This window comes from Pyrgilauda ruficollis, unplaced genomic scaffold (genome assembly GCF_017590135.1).
Source record: "Pyrgilauda ruficollis isolate IOZ18807 unplaced genomic scaffold, ASM1759013v1 scaffold109, whole genome shotgun sequence".
Classification (NCBI taxonomy): domain Eukaryota; kingdom Metazoa; phylum Chordata; class Aves; order Passeriformes; family Passeridae; genus Pyrgilauda; species Pyrgilauda ruficollis.
Window position 1 is genome coordinate 872,168 of NW_024509099.1, and position 18,364 is coordinate 890,531.

At 33.6% G+C, this 18,364-nt stretch overlaps 1 protein-coding gene across 1 annotated transcript in view; it reads right to left on the reverse strand.

Moving 5' to 3' along the window:
* Window positions 1–873: 873 nt before the first annotated feature.
* Window positions 874–18,364, reverse strand: part of CCDC102B (coiled-coil domain containing 102B) — a 135,519-nt gene continuing 118,028 nt past the window's right edge. Inside the window, exon 7 of the mRNA XM_041472930.1 lies at window positions 874–1,136. Coding sequence (XP_041328864.1) covers window positions 1,047–1,136 — 90 coding nt within the window. The 3' untranslated portion in view covers window positions 874–1,046. The remainder of the gene's footprint in view (window positions 1,137–18,364) is intronic.

Consider the following 18,364-nt stretch of genomic DNA (forward strand, 5'->3'; position numbering starts at 1 on the left):
TGTAGTCCTAGGTTACAAACAAAATCAAGAAATCTAACAACCTCCTCTTAGAAAGGATGCATCTTTAAATACAACTAGATCCCTCAGATACTTTTTCAGTTTATAGGAATATAAGGAATGAAACAAACATATTGCTGAGCAATTACAGCAAGCCTTGTGAAATAGAATCTGCACATATTCATTATCAATTGCACATGGCAAACAAAATCATAATTTATGTCTCCCTCGATGGCTGAAAGTTGCTGATATTTTTATAAATTGTGAATTTTCTAAAATTCTCAAAATCTGCTTTTCCAGTTTGTCTTATTTATGTTACTTCCTACGTGACATTTACCATTTTTTTTCATGGACAATTAATAAAGTGAAATTTAAATAAAAAAGGTAAAGGTAAAGGTAATAAGGTAAATTTGAGATGCATTTATTTATGTGTTGAGTATAAGAAACATATAAGAAAAGGATTTTTTTTTAAATCTAAATGTGTATGTGATAATTTTTGGGTATTTAAAATAATATATTTTTTTCTTTTTTTAATGAAAGAAAAGTGTAATACACATGTCACCGTGGTAGAACTGGGGGTCCTGTGATACAGATATTTTTTTCCACTGCTGTATGAAAGTAAAACACACAAGCAAAGGAAGAAACAAACCACTGACTTCCATTTCAGACTCAATGTCTTCCCAGGACAGAACGTGATCCTCTCTCATAGACCATGCACATTTTAAAGTCCTTTTTCCAAAGGTAAAATATGGGACATTTTAATTAAAGTCCACCTTTTGCTTTAAAAAAGAACAGTTAAAAAAACTGGAAAGGAATGATAATGGTCAACATAACTTCTAGAAATGTGCACCCTGACTCTAGCGTATTTTCCTTGATTCTTATAAAAAATCAGGAATACATAGAAACAATGCATACCGTATTCCTATATAATATATCTGACATGCACTTCTTCAATGAAAGTTTCTTGTATGTCTTCATGAACAATGTTTGCATCTCCTCTTTGCTGTTAGCCTTGTTGCTGCAGGGCTTTTTGGTGATCTCCCATATCTTCACTCACTGTCATGGTAGAATCTCCAACAACAGACAAGGAACTTTGTCTGGTCCCAAATTCTGTGTTGACTTCCTTCCGCCTCTTTACTCTGAAATGGAATTTTTAAAAAGCTGTGACCACAACATGAAACAGAAAAGTCAGTTCAAGTTTAAACAGTTGCAGCTCAAATTTCTTTTAAGAAAAAGATTTTAATAGAAGACATTAGAATTTAGATGACAAAATCTTTCTGTATTGCACACATTGGATACTTTTTCAACTGATTCCTTAATAAGAAATGAAAAAGCATAGGGTTTCAGAGCAATTACTTGGAATTGTCTTTCACAGTGCGAAGCAAGCTACAGTTTTGATGACTAGGAGACATTATTTATTGATTGGCAGTTCTGAACTTCAGTCCTATTGCTATGCAAGATACATTTAAAACACTTACTTTCAACTCATATGTCTTTTTGGCAAGAAGAGAAAGTGGGAAATAGTGTAAAAGATCAAACAGGTCTCAAACTCCTCATTTGACAGAATTCTAGCCACTAGTTTGGCATAATGTCTTCATATTAAATTAATAACAATAAGAAGATAGTATAAGAACTATATAATTGAAACATAACTATGATAAAAGTATGTCAGTTTTTATAATTTGCGAGTTGATAAGTTGCATTCCTAATAACAATGTGTAGCAGACCAAAATCAAACTGGGTGCCAGAAACTGGCTATTACACTCTGGGGAATTCAGAGCACAGTGAACAAACAGTATCCTTGCACAGAACAGCAGACATTTATCAAAATTTAGGACTCTAAGTATACCTAAAGTAGCTACACTACAAGTTGACTCAAGACTTCATGTAAGAGTGAGGAAATCATGTCAGATCTAAACTGTTTCTGTATGTTACTAGTTTTTATCTCATCCATGATTAATTTATTGTGCTTTAAGCTTAGGGGCATACATCTCCAATTCCCTCCATGTTATCTTTGCACTTTCATTGAAATCCTACCAAAAGCCATGGTGAAATTATTGTCTTCCTTGTCCCTTTATGTGTCTTGAACAGGTTTTCAGAAAAGGGAATTCACAAACACATTGGTTTACTCTTGATTCTGGGACCCCAATAGTCTTGTGAACAAAGTCTGAATAAAATGTCAGGGAACCTGAGACTTTTTACCAATATGTGGAGACTTTTTACCGCTGTAATGGCACCCAGTTAATTCTTTTCAATTGTAATCCATTTTTAAATCCATTCCCTGACAGTGTGGACAGGTCAGTCATGCCACATGCCACTGTGCACACACATCTCATCTAATCTGCCTACTGTTATAAAACTATATGTTATAAAACAACAATGTTCTTAGAAAAAACAGTGTCACATGTCAAAAACATTTAAGCTGCCAAAGTGTAAAAGCCTTTGAGCTGGCATAGCAGTGTAATTCTTTATAGTGTCAGGGACCCCATGATGCTCCTGTCTACTGATTAACATCCCCACTAATTATTCCAGATACAGACTGATTGCCAAGCCCTACACCAGAAGGAATCAATAAGCTGGCAAGATCTTCACCCTGCTGGATACACAAGACTAGGCTGTGCAGCAACTTCGTTGCTCTTACTGAATTTTACTGGAATCCTTTTGAAAGAGATTGCTGTTTCCTTTTTAATTACTTTCACGTAATGATTTCCAATAATGACTTAACCTTACAAAAAATTCCAGATAAGTTATATGAACAACTCCTTATTAAAATACTTGTGCAAAATTACTCAGTTCTATCCTTTCGCATTCATGTGCTAATCAAAGATATATTAATATAAATTTAAAATAGAATTCCTAAAACTAGCAACTGAAAAAGGTTTAAATTAAATTTAAAGAAAAAACCCTAAAATATATGAAAAATTATTAGGTGAAAGTGATGGCTATGGACTTAAATTATTTGATTTCCTGGGAATATACAAGGTGAATTTTCATCACAAATCAAGTTATTTGTTTTTAAAATATTTATTATTTAAACATTTCAGAAACAATTAGTCTGGCATTGCTAGATATCATATAAGGTTACTGATATTATAAAAATTTAGGAGACTTTCATTATGCCTTCTATTTAATATTTAAACTAATGCAGCTGCACATATAATGAGCTGCTCCCAGAACTACTGTATGAATATTAGAATGGTAAGTTTTAAATGTTCTGACAAAAGTACTCACACTTGCCAGAAATGACTAAATCTTAGTTAAAAAACTAGCCCTGGTCTGTAATGTCTTATAAGACTTAAGAATGGCTATTGACAAACTAATGTACAACAATGTCCTTTTATTTCCACATTGGTTTGAACAGTCTTCAAACACCTCCAGTAAGAAGCCCTGAGATCACTGCTTTAAAGAAGGGAATTTTTGCCAGGATATAACTGGAGTAAGTAATAGGTATGTCAAAAAGATTTGGCCCAGTTGCTCTTCTCTGCTACATGATATATTTCCTCTGACTACTTCTGGACTTCTGTGACTTCAATGTGTGTATTCCATGTGATGGAAACAATGAACAACCTACTTAAATGTGAACATTTATGAAGATTGGGCCATAAAAAAATTAAGGAAACCTTTCCCTTTGGTATTCTGCATCAGCCAAACTTGAAAACACACAGTAACCAGGAAATGATGTCACAGGAAGTTGTATTTTGTTTCTCAGCTGGAAGGGCACTAGGAGCCAAGTGAAATGGGAAACTTTGCTGCCAGCTGGAACAGGCTGAGGTTCCTCGGGGCAGTCAGGGAAGAAGCCAGTTGCATGGGTGCTCAAGTAACAAGAAAAAGGACAAGAGAAAATGACCTCAAGTTGTGCCAGCAAAGGTTTAGATTGGATATTAGGAAAAATTTCTTCATTAAAAGGGGTGTCAAGCACTGAAACCAGCTGCCCAGGGAAGTAGTTGTGTCATCATCTCTGGAGGTGTTCAAAAGATGTGCAGATATGATGCTTAGGGACATAATTTAGTGGTGCTGGGTTAACTGGTGAACTTAATGATCTTGAAGGTCTTTTCCAACCTAAAGGATTCTATAATTCTATGACTCTTTGGTTGTACCATCCTGGTTGTGCAAAGCCTGGTGAGCTCTGCAGCTGTTGCTGTTGCTTTAGCCATCTGTTTGGCCAGCACTGACAGTGAGTTGAAAACCATCTGCATGTGAAATACTCAACTGTATTTCAAATTACTGTCAGACAGGGACTAAGACGATGGAAAGCTTAAAAATAAAAGTAATAAGCAGATACACTTGAAGAAAATTTTAAAAATGGGCTCTAAATTAATAAGCAAAATAATGTGTATGTGTTTCAAACTCCAGATTTTAAAGACTTTTTCCTAACAGCAGACAAATAGAAAATGCTATCAAAGTCAGCTAACAAAATTGCGAAAAGACACAAGCGTATACAAAGGCAGCATACCATATGTCCACCAATATTTGGTACAACAGAAATATTAAGAAAGCCATTAAGATAGTGTCCCCATTGTACCCAGGTATACAATAACATATGGTACATTTCCTGCTTCACTGTGCATTTCCTTGCTTTTGTTGTTTAGCATCACTATTTTAGAGCTCAATTAATGTAGTTTGTGCAGGCATTTCTCCACAGAATATTTTTTTAAATTTCACTGCTGTTTAAATTAATCTCTTTTTTTAGTGAAAGTGCACAGTAAGTATTAATGGAAGGTAAGATTCTTTCCAAATCTTAATTAGATGGAAGAGCTAGATAGAACTATTTTAAGGTAGCTACACATGATACTTAAATTATTATTGTCATCTTATTTAATCCTCACACAATTAACTGTAATGATTCTACAGAGAGACATTACAAGGTTGTTGTTTGTTTTAATCAATGATGACTTTCCAAGGACAGATGTTTGTATTTCACAGGAGCACAGATTAGAGGCAAAATTGTAAGGGATTAGTGTAGCAGCCTTAAAGAAAATACAGCAAGAAATATAAGGTAACTATATTCTGATAAATATCCACCTGTACATGTGGAGAAGAGAGGGAAATGAAGATGTATGAAATATTTTTCTCCTTTAAGGACATTCATTCTTGAAAAACTAAAGTTTAAGGAATTTATGAATTTCCAAATCCACAATGATAGTTATTTGTAAAACACATTCTCTCTCTTTTTGGTATTTACAGATTCCATAGGCCTCTTAGATGAGCTTAATTTTGCCACACTAGCTCAATCCTATCAAGGTTTCTATTTAAATTTAGAACTCCTGTGGAGACTAAAAAAACAGTTCTCTTCTCAAAGGAATACTCTTAACTATGCCATGTGCTTTTCAAAAGGCATATACTGCTTCATGAGCTTGATATAGAAAATGAAATAAGAATGAAAATGAGCCCTTACCACTAAAATCTTAAATACTTGCATAAGAAAGGTTTTGATCAAATAATTTAGACCAAATCATTATTATCCTGAATGTGTAATTTTTAAATATAAAAGATGAGAATTCACTTAGTAATAATCAGTAATAAATTTCAGTTCAGAACCACTTCAATTTGTCATTTACTCTTTCAACAGTGGTGCTATGCTAAGCTATTTTCCTTGGTGGATATAGAAGGAAGGGAGCTCTGGTATGAAACCAAATCAGAGTTCAGAAAGGAAATCACTATAAACTCGAGCTAGCATCTACTGGTATGAACTAAACTACAATTTTAGATATTTATTTATGAATAAAATAATTAATATTCTGAGTGGAATTACAAGCTAATGCCCAAATTATAGAGCATGGATTTATGTCAGCTTCTGCTTTAATTAAAATGTATTTGCCTTTTAGCATTAGGGGACTGTGAAAGATCATGAGTGCACATATGGATATTGAATTAGGTTTCATATTTTACACTACAGACCCACTGTAAACTCATGCACTATGCCTTTCCAATCTCTAAAAATACTACATGTGCTCTCAAACAGCATGACTTTTGCTTTAAATGTTAAATATTGTGTTTCGAGACCCACAAGAGCACAAGCCATCTTTTTCTATATTTCTCATTAAATTATTTTTACTTATTGAACTCATGAAAAATTATGCTTTTATTTTCCTTATAATAAATTGTTTGTGTTTTCCTATAGAATTATAATCCCTTTTAACTTAAAAATTTATATCAGAATAAATTTCCCAAGTACATTTCTGGGTACACAATGTGTATTACAATAGGTACCATTGAAATTCACTATACAATTACATGTAATATTTTCCCTAAAATAGAATATGACAAAATGAATATTTTTATCAAACTTTTGCTACTAAACCAAACCCTTTGCTTATGTATCACAGTAACTGTGTTGAAATTTTGAATAAGTTACTGACTGTAAGAACTTTTAGAATGGTAGAGGATAAATACAACTTAGTGGATACTTAATAGGAAAGGACTCCTTTGAACAGGATTTCTTAAACTCAGGTCTTGTTGACTGTGGTTTTCCAAAAGAAGAATCATTCCCATTAATAGCATAATTCTTTCACTGTTCTGATGTATAATTCTGAGATGTAATAAGAATTAAAATTACCTTTAAAATAAAAGTTCCTCTGCTTATATTGTTAATTCTCAGATATTCCAATATTTTTCTCATAATAGCTTTGCATAATAACATCTTTCTTCATTTATAACATTTTAGAATATGACCATGGCAGGCTGTGTGATGACCAAATATGACAACTTGCCCTTTCAACTACACGATAGAAGAAAAATTTAATCCATTCTCCCCAAGAAAATGAACCCAAGAAGTAAAATTTACACCTTTTTTGGAATGATAGTAATAGGGGAGTAATGGCCTTTTGGACTTTGGTTTCTAGAACACTTTGAATCTCCTGGAATGAACCAGAATACCAATATCATCTGCTTTTCCAGTGAAAGAATTCAGAATAAAGCGCATTTTTCAAAATTTGTCTGAAAATGCCTTTTTTCTCTTATGTCCATCTCCATTTATCACTCTTCTAATTTTGCCAATAAATATTTAATTACTTGAATATTACAATAAGAGATCAGAAAATTTTCCTTATGTTTGAAAAGAAAACATGTCTCAGCAATTTTGCTCTTGCTAAGCATACATTTAGGCCAAATACAAACTGATGTTGCCATTTTTCTCATAATTCAGCACATTTTCTCATTATTCAAAGCTTTATATTCATATTGCAAGCACTCAAAATTTAAGTACATTTGAAATTAAAAATTGATAAAAGAGATATCAGGAATATTGAAGGATGCAGATAGTACAGGTGGCAACTTTCTGTGAGCAATTTTTTTCAGAATTGAAAATAGGCTAAGAAAGTGTACTTGGCACAAGACCTTTTCTCATGCATTCTTTAATACATTAAGATTCACTTGCCATAATAATATCTTCACCTACATAATCTCCAGGCCAATAAAAATCATGATAATTCCCCTTCCCAGCAATTACATGGTTGCCAGCTTCAATTTAGGTTTTTTTATCCTTTCAGAATTCTAAACTTTTAACACTTGCTCAGCATGCATCTTCATTGCTTTCCTCCTACTTCTTCCAGATGTGAAAGATATGCAACTATGAAGCAGACATTAGCTTTCCTCTCCATGTCCCTTATTCAATTGCTGTTTTCTGTCCAAATATGTCATGAAATTAAATTATTTTCAGAATTATATTGGGGAGGTTCTTTGTACTTTTCACAATGAAAAGCGTGCTAAGATTTAGATTGAAAATCAAGTTCCCCTCAAAAAAATGTACATTCAAGAATATAAATAATTTAACTCCTTAAACAATTGCTTACTATATTGTGTTATCATTCAATATTATGCCTCCTAGTTATAGTCATTGTATGAAAATTATATAAGAGTTCTGGGAAGCACTAGAGAGTTATGCCATAGACCATGTTCTGCCTTGGATCATTGCCCAAAACACTGCTCATCTTTGACAGTATTAAACTCTGGTATCTCCTGAACCGGCTGGAGTAGGAACAAATACCATGCACAACTGCTGTGCTGTGATTATGAGCTTTACAACAGTGAAAGCATTTCTTTTAAAACTTGCAAAGCTGGAGATAGAAAGTGAATGTGTGCATTACAATTAGTCATTCTGCTCCCTTTCATTCCTCACAGCTTCAAATTCTGACATGATAGCAGCTGCTATCTCGCCAGCTGTTAAAGATAGCATGCAGCTAGAAAATCATATAACTGGAAGTTGGAACCTCAGCTTTCAAGTATCACAAAGCACTAATCTCCAGTTCTGTGGCTAGTAAGGTTTTGACTGCTGAAATCGTGTGGGAGCTGAAGTGAAAAGCAACGAATGGTGATGGTAATCTGGTGACATGAAGGTTTCGTTATCTTAGGACCTACCATGTCTGATAGAAAACATATAAGGGCTCTCAGGACCAGTAAAATTATCTTACGCATGCAAACAGCAGGGGGAAGCCTCTGATGCCAAAATGGCAGTAAAACTGACAGAGACAAAAGAATTGAAAGAGTAAAGATTAGGTAAAACACAAGTAGATAAGATATACATCATGCTTATTTTTTTTCCCTTGTCAATTTTTTGCAACATTGTTTTATCTATTTAACAATGTGTTAGGAGAACAAATTGGTATTTGCCAAATACTATTCATAGATCTGGTACAAATTAACAATACTGCTTTTCTAAGTTTGGGGTTTTGGTGTTCTTGTTTTTTTTTTTTTTTGGTAAGAAAAGTTGCCTGAAAATTTTCATATCTCAATTACATTATTGATAGACCTAATTCACAATGCATTTCAGGATAAGTTGACTTATTACTTACACACTCCTTTGAAAAGTCCAATTTTAGTGTCTCTGGATTACACCATTGCCAGGACAATGCATTTCTACCACCTGTTTTTCTGGCACTCCTCCAGCATCCAGAACCATTTCATCAGGAACATCTGAGGATATGTTCCTGCTTTGTACTTTCAGGATTCCCTTATCGTCCTGCTGCCCAGCAACTCAGATAACCAATTCTGGATCCAGACAACACACTTATTGTCCTCAGTACTCCTGGAAATGGTTTCCAGGTTTAGCTGTTACCTTTTCGGGGGTCGAGGTGAGACTGGTTGTCCTGTGGTTTCCTGTCTCCACCTTCTGTACCTTTCCATGCAAAAGGCTGTGCAAACTGCTACCTTGTTATCCTTGCTCTCACCCAGGTTCCAGTGACCCCTATTTCTCATGTTTGGCCAACAACAGTGCCACGCTCATCTCATCTCCTGCCTTCATGATTCTGTAAATCTCATTCACACTCCTCTCAGCTCTCTGTCTATGAGTGGAACAGTCCAAGACTCTTTCCTTGCAAAGCACCCGATACCTTCACTTGACCCATCCAGCAGCTGGAGCACGCACAACTGTTGGCTTATTGCACACTTATGCTTTAAAGTTAGAAAGCCCCCAAACATATACACATTAAGACGGAATATTAGTAGCTCCAATTATATGTAATTGAGTTTAATTTCACGTCATTTGCAATTTTACTTATTACTTCTAATGATAGAAAAAGTCTTATATCTCGAACATTCTTTCTTTCAATAGCAATACAGAAACCTTTTAATTTTTCCTTTTTTTTAAAGAGATTAATTTTGTTACTGTTACAATTTTCTGTCTGTTGCTTTTAGTTCCTTGATTTTCAGATCTCAAAATTTTTTGCTACTTCCAGATTAAATTTTTCAAACAATTCTTTAGATGCCTGTAAATTGCTACTTTTCAAATATATATATAATAAATAAAAAAGGGTATAGTTCTATTTATGTCATTAAAATCAATAGAATATTGGACTGAAATGCTGTGAAGCTCTTCTCTGACTAGAAACAGAATCCAGATTTCTGCTATGTTTTTAAACAGGCATAGCTGACTTAATGTAGTCTCTGCATTTCCTGAAAATTACAAATCACATCAGGGAACTAAAGAGTGAGCATCATTTAAATGGGTCCAGAAATATCAAAAAACAGTTTGAGAACATTGTCTTCTTGGTAGATTTTCTTAAATTTTAGGAATTTTTACAGCATTTTATAGAAGATACAGGAGATCCATAGAATATGCAGAATTCAGAAGCACATCCATGACATATGCTAAATTTAAAGCCCACAAAAAATTAAACCAAGCAAGCTACTTGTTTCATCATGTGGTTCTGAATTCTGCTCATATCTTGTATGTGCTGGATTTGGTTGGTTTTGTGCCACAGTAGTTACATTAACTGCATAAACTGATGCACAAAGAGTATTAGAATTATTCACTGTGAGATTGCAATAGTGATCAGCCTTGACATTATGGTAAAGTAAAGTAGCTCATTCATTTCAAGTTATATTATATAGAATATTGAGCATAATACAATCATACATGAAAATAGAGGCATGTTTGTTACAAACATTAATTTACCTCTGAATAAGAAGAGGTATGAACACAACATTTAATTATTTCTAAACCTCATGGGAGAAATATATTTTTCCCCTGAAAGCTGTGAAAGAGGCACCACTGACAGCTCACCGTTGATGTATCTCTAAAATTTATAGAACTATATTCACAAAACCAATACAAATTGTGAGCATACACAAATACTTTCTGTGGAACAACTCTTTGGTGTTAGTAAGAATTTTTAAGTTTTCTTAAGCCTCTCCTCCTTATAATGTAGAAATTTAAAAAACAACATACAACGAATATGAATAATCTTAGCTCAACTTTGCAGTATTCAACTATCACTTGGGAATTTTTTATGACAAGAGCAACTGTACTGGGAAGGGAAAGAAGCTCTTTAGTGGCTGTGTCATCTGCAGAAGGAATCACTTAAAGTGCCTCTAAGAGGAATACATTTGCATTCTCCAAGTGTGAGATGCTGTTTTACTTTAAATATTCTTATGTCTGGGAGAAAAACAGCTATGAATCTATAACTGTAAGATCATTAGAGCGCTGGGTCGGCTTTTCTCTATCAATTTTCTAAATTTTGGAACAAAGCTGAAGCACGATTACACAAAGGAAAAACTAAGTGCCAAATATTTCATAGGTAATGGTAAAAAAGCACAAGCCTATAAGCATGACAAATGCTGACATACCCATGTTGATAGACCATCCTTGCTTGCTACTGTTAATTTTGGTAGCAAAATAGATTATCCCCTTTTTTCTTTTTTTTTCTTTTTTTTTTTTTTTTTTCAGTAAGGCACACCATAATGGATATAGAAAAATACATTACTATTCCTCTGCCTGAAAAGATAAAAGTGCAGTATTTGGAGTTATAAGCTCAAGAAACAGCTTAGCACATCATCATTCAGGATTTCTAAATATGATAATTTGAGATCAGTGAAGTGACAGTGAGATCAATTCAGTGAAAGGAATCATCTGACTGTCAGCATTCAAAAAAAGAAGAAAAAACTAATATGGAAATAACTAACTTCTGATCTTCTGATTAGTTATAGACAAGTAGACTATAAATAATCTCAGTTAGCAGGAGTTGAAGTTGAAAACTTTTGAAATATTCCACTTACAAAACTAATAGTTTTTTTTTGTTATCCCATTGCTTTTTCAGTGAGAACATGTTGCTCTCTTCTTTAAAGAAAAAGACTGTTCATTATGCAGAATTTGGAAAGTGATAAGATACTTTAACAATGGTCTGGAATGGTAAAGTGCCAAAAAAAAAAAAAGAGAAGTGAACTGCTTGAAAATAAGTGAGGCACACAATATTCACAATATTTATGCTACTATATTAATCCAACAAATGACCTCATGATGAATACTGAATACAATATTTACTGTACATGACAAGAAATCATGCCAAACCAAGAAAAGGTCTGTAGAACCACACAGGTATGTTAACACATGCATGGTCTGACTTGAACAGCAGAGGTGACTAGGCAAACTTCAGGGTGCATATCATGGAGTGAATAGAAACAGGTCACAATCTCTATCAGTACTGAATAAATTTTAACAGAACACAAGTCTTAAGACCTCTTGTATCAAGCTGTTATAAAAGCTTTACAGGGGAGCAGAAAGCAATTGAACAATTTAGTAGAGGAAAGGCATAAAAGATATCACCTCTGACTGAGCAGTCCTTAATTTTGATTTTCCTGGAATCTTGCATAGTACCCCTGGGACACCTGCTTTGTTCTTAAAATCAGAGACCTACTTTTTTTCCACTCCAGAAAGAGGACACCAGTTTAGAGGGAACTTTGTGTGATATTATTCTGTGGTACTCATTAGGCACTGTTGAGCATTCAGAACAACATCTGAAACCAGCTGGGTTTGAGGTGGCATCAGAAGAATTGTAAATGTGAAATGAAGTCTGCTAGAACTTGCAGGACTTTTTGCTTCTGCTGTTTTTTGAATCCAACTGAATTTAACACACATATCCCCACTAACTAGGGAGAAGCATCCAGGTTTATAAGGATGGATTTCTCTTTTACTTTAAAGCCCTACCAATGTCTCAAAATGCAGCCTAAGGAAACATAAGGTTCAGTCTTTATGATTTCAGATTGGGATTTTTCTCTGTCCTGTAAAACCCAGTGGAATTTTACCTGTATTATGATTTCAAGGATAAGGTGAAATTACAGTTTCTCCTTTGGAAGAATCTGGGCTATTATCACCCTTATAATTCATTGCAATCAATGTTAAATTTCTTGTTAATATTGATGAATTTAAGTAATTCAGATAATTGTAGTGTATTTTATTTCTTTTTTTTAAATCAAGAATGGCCTTAAAAAAATGTTGAAATAACATCTCCATAATTGTCACTTGAGAATTAAAATTGATTAGTGTAGCACTTGACCCCAGCAAAACTCTGGCTTATTAAAATATATAAAACTGGAAGTATCACAAATCTTGTAATTTTTGAGGTATGCTCCAGTTTCACACAACTTAGCCTATTTGGCACCCATTTTGCAGTATTGCTTCTCTCACTCCATATTTTCCCATCATCCCATCCAAAGATACTTCATTTTTCATATCTTATGAAACTGGCTTTAGCTGGCCTCCTTAGGGACATGACTCCAGAATATGGAAGTCAATCTTCAAAACACTTATGAAAAGAATTAATCATTCCAATGATAGGTTTCCAGGACCTTCTGCAAAGTGCATAATTACTTATAAATCCCACACTTGGTCATACATCACTTTCTAATTAATGTTCCTCTTTTATCCTCCTTCCCATATTCTCTTTTTTCTATTGCATCTATTTGTTTTGAATATACAAGTTAATTTTTCAATTATTCTGAAGTCATATATCTTGCTACAAATTGCAAGATTTTGGTAGATCAGTTCTGGGTAGAAGCATTAACTTTTCATTTACATATCAAACCACAAAAGTTTTAATGCTTCTGAAGAAGCACTAAAACTGGAGTGCAGTATGTATACTTAGGAATTGGTTTCTAAAATGAAATACCATATAATAAAAAACTGATCTCTGTGTGTCAAGTAACTAGTTTTGCTTAAATATTGAAAGTCTTTGCTTCCTTAAATTCTAAATATTGATTGTATGATTTGCTCATGTTTAGTCTAGTGATTACAAATAAAGGCGTTTTACTGAAAAGTAACTTCAGTCCATCTGCCATTGTGATGGAATGATGTTGCACCCAGGGGAATTTTCTGAAAAAATTGTAGGTTGTGTTGTGTGAGACTTATAATAAAATTTTAGTAGTGGTCAATGCAGATCTGTATTGATGCTTCAAAAATCATTCATGTTTTTTGTTTGCTTCTGTGTCTTTAAACACACCTCCAGTATGGGCAAGCAGACAAAATCCATTCCTTAAAAGCATCTCAGGAACTTGTTTGAAGAAAAATTAGTAACATACAGTAGTATTTTTTGCAAGTGACAGTAAATGCAAAGCACAGCAGGAGACTTTCAAGTGTGGAACTGATGGATGACAAACATGCTACCTAAAAAAAAAAAAAAAAAAAGTGTATGTAATGTAAGTTTTGACTTTTTGGAAATGTTGTTGGAAGAAGCTATATAATAGAAATTCTTCACATTGCTATGTGAAAACTGGAAGAAAGTGATTCTTCTGGTCCCCAGAATAAAACATAACTGAAATATCTTCTCAGAAGTGATAAGCACAGCTAAAAGATTTAATTAAAGCTCTCAGGAATAAAGAAAAGAGCTGCTGACACAGGAACTGTCATGACAAATTATCTTTTGAGCAATCTTTCAGAAGCAGAAAATGCACAGTTGACTACAGAAAACGTTTTCAAATTCTGCTGAAGACCATTAGCTAATCTTGGCCATGATACACGTTTCTAGTCTTCAGCATAAAGTTGTGCATTCAGAGAAGTTGAAACTTTAAATGACGTGTAAAAAGAAGTGTGTTTCTTTTATAAATGCTTTGTGACTTGAATGGTTCTTTAAAAAACTTCTGTAAAATCATATTTCAAGACTATGATGTTTACCATCTCAAGCAAAGCACTTTTCTGTTTAATTACAAGTTAATCTTAATAATCATTCTACAAATGGTATTTCTGCTTAGTGACAGAACAATTTCAGGAAAGCTCAACAACTCATTTCAAGAACATTCATGGTGACAGTCTATATTTAAGAAAATCACCCAATACTTCAGGTTAGGTTTCAGACTAATACATTGCTTATCTCTACTGTACATATTAATTCAATACTATTGAAAGAAAATATGCTATTGCCATCATCAAGAATATTAAGACAAAAAAGATCATATATTTCACATATTGAAATCTAATATTTTTGTTGCCTTAAAAACTGTTAGTGAATTAGCCAAACTCTTACTGCACTAGTGACTTAATAATCTCTAAATAATAGATTGAAGTAGAAAGGATTCATCTTGCTCATGAGATCCTATGTCACATCTTCCCTTTTTGAACATTTATAGAATGATGTCAAAATGGTGTTTCTTGCAGGAGTGGATATTTAGTTCAGACACAAAATCCAAAAGAATATAATGTAAGGAAAAGAACCTTTCAGATAAGCAGATAATAATATATGTATACTGCTGATATTGCAGATAATCAGCATAGCACAAAAATATCCTCATATAGTGAACTTTTGCAGGCCTATAAGAAGCAACGTGGTTGATGCTGTGGACATTACAACATTGTCAGTCACAATGAAAAAATAAAAAAGGACTTGAATTATTGGATTTGTAAATATTTTTTCTTAATATTGAAGTTTACTTCTGTGCTAACATTGAATCACTAACGAAAGGAGTTTAGCAACTTTTAATGTTTTAAGTGAAGACTTCCTAAGAGAGGTGCTAAATGCAGACAAGCAGGCTATAGTTTCAGGAGGTGGCGTTGACTAAAGACTTGTTTGGCTTTCTAATTTAAGAGAGAAGACAAACACAATTACACTGAAATAAGCAACTCAAACAACATGGTAACTCTCCTCCTATTATGTTTCTATAAATGTTAATAAATATTCACCTTTTACCATCTCCTTACATTTGCTTCTGTGTAGGTTCTATTGATCATCAAACAACTAAAAATTAGTGATAAGGAGATCTTTTTAGAGATATATGCATGCGAACAACACAGTCGTATCTTATTAAGTACTCACTCAAAATTAGCCTGCATTTTTAAATTTTAGAAATCTCAAACAAAAACATTTTTTACAAATGTATTTCTCACTTTGAAAAACCTATAGGTGAAAGCATTCAAAAGATCAGCAACTTAGCTGAGAATCTTTCTAATTAAATTAAAAACATAGAATAATTTTAAAAGAATCAAAAATTACCATTTAATTTCCTTAGTTGACTTCTAATTTAATTAAAGACCTGGGAAAGCAGGTTTTTCCATCTGCATCTGACAAAAAAAAATTCTCATAGACTTTATGAATGAAAACAAGTCATTCAAGATCTTAATAAGTATGTCATAAGATAAATTCATCCCTGATGTCAGTTTAGAAAACACATTCAATTTGAGAATGAAGAACATAGAAAACATATGTAGTTATGAGTTTAATTATCTGGAACACTGATTCTAAAGCTACAGAGAAACAATATTAGTGTTTCAGTTTTTTGCAGAAGTTAATGGCATCAGGATGCTATACAATTTGCCTTTTGCCTGGAATATTTAAACTGGTAGAAGAAGTATGCAAAAATCTTGTCTTTACAAAACTGTTACCTATCACTTGATATTCTTTTTCCACATTCATTTTGCACAAGACAATGTAATAGCTCATGTTCATTGAAATAATATCCTTGTGATTCCTGGGTGCCACTTTGGCATGGCAAAAATGTGAATAATTTAAGCTCTAGATTAGAAGAAGGATTGCTATGGTGCTAGAAGTTTGGAATCAATCAATCCTTGTGAAGTGACTCCTTTTCAAGACCCACTGGTTCAGAGCTCTTTGAATTGTCAACTCCACTATGAAAAATGGGTATATCCATTAAAAATCTGATCAAAAAAACCCAACCCAACTTTATAGCCTTTCAAGGTACTTAGTATCTCCACTGCAGAAGCAACAGCACCAAATGCAATTTTTCATACTCTTTTGCTAAGGGAAAAAATTCTTTTTGAGACCCAACTTTCAAATAAAATTTTCAGTTTGAATTTGATACAAGCATAAAAGTTTAGCGATGTTGCTGATGTTATAATGTATTCATTTGTACCTATAATTTACTGCCCCTGAAGGATGTAATACTATAGCATGCACACCAATCATATTTTACATCTTTCAGCTTTGCCTGTTCCAAGTCCCATGTATCTAGATGTATGTAATCGAAATCTTCATCTTTTGTCACTGAATCTGCTTAAATACATTTTTACTTTTAGAAGAATGCATTATTGAAATTATTACTGTAATACTTATTCTAAAGATTTGTTGCTTAATGTTGTTGGTGAGTGAATCAATTATATAATTTTTAATTGAACTTTTTAAAAATTCCTCTGTGTGTTTCTAAAAATGATCTAACTCTCATCAAAAGTTTTTGTGCATTAAACACACACACACACACAAAAAGGGTAAAAAGGCAAACTCAGAGTAATTAGTGTCTGAATATTGGCTGAATATTTGATGGTTATTCAGGAAGGCAAGAGTTCAGTGACAGAAGGTTAAACTACATCAAATAAGAATACTGCCCTGTAAGCATCTGAATAATTCATTTTTCATATAGTCTGAAACCTGGAACCTTATTCCCAGATGTCAAATTTCATTTTAAGAAATGAAAATTTTATATATTCTTTTCAAACTGTTCTTCCATGGAGATAACTCATATACTTTCAAGAAAGAACTGAGTTACACTGGATTGCTGCCTCGTAAGATCGCAGACTGGAGGTTTGGAAGTCCCTTGATACAGAAAAACCACTTGCTCTATTTCTTTCAATCCTATATATAGAAAAAAATAATTTTATTCAGTAAAGATGGAGATATTGATCGGTTTAGTTAGATACATCATTCTGAAACATTAAGTCTGCCTTCTCCTTCTCCCTTACTTTTGGAAAACATATTGTTATTGGCAGAAGGACAGCCATTTTTGGTGGATAGAAGCAGTACAGAACTTCAGAATTTATTCTCCACTGAGGACAGGAAAAAAATGAAAAAATCCAAATTATGGAGGAATTATATTATGGAAAGGTAAGACTTATCGGTAGGCTTACCTCTTGCCTCTTGCTACAAAATCCATATAAGTTTATGGTTGCAAATATCAAGCATCTTATAAGCTAAAAGTTGAAGAACTGATACAACTTTTTGGTGGACCCAAATTTTATTGAAAATATACTCTTATATATATGATTGAGAATTTCATCCCTATTCATATCTGCCCTGTTAATCACCCTTTCTTCTCCTAATTCCTTCTGTTCCTTCCCCTACTATCTGATACTCTTTTGTTGGCCCTTCCTATTTTACCTCTTCCCCCAGTTCCTCCATTGTGCATCACATCAAGCCCAGTCCTTCTGACCTTTGCCCATCTCAGCATGTGGATGTCAGAGGGGGAGTGCTGCACACACAGAAGAGAACCTCCCTCAAAACACTGCATAATCCACAGGTTGTCTGCAGCTGGAAGAAGAAGTTCTAGCAAATATTGTATTACCTCATGATTCAGCATTGATGTACACCAGGTAGTCTGAAAAGCTAGAAGCATTTTGCTTCAAAACTCTTAACAAATCTCCAATGCAGGAAATTGATTTCTGCCAGCTTAATCAGAATATTCCGTGTTTTAACAGGGAAGGCAAAAGGCATCTATCTGACAGCAGAACAATCAATTTACCTGATTTAAGGTCTCTAAAGCACTGTGAATCAAAAATTTTAAAGTCAGGTATTATTTTAAAGTAAGCAAATATTTGTGCTTTCATGGAGGCTGCAAAGTCCTTACAGGGACTGTATGTGGCAATATACACTCACAGAGACATATACACACACAGCTTCAGGCCTTTCCAGACAGTGCAGAGCTCTACCATGGAATTTTG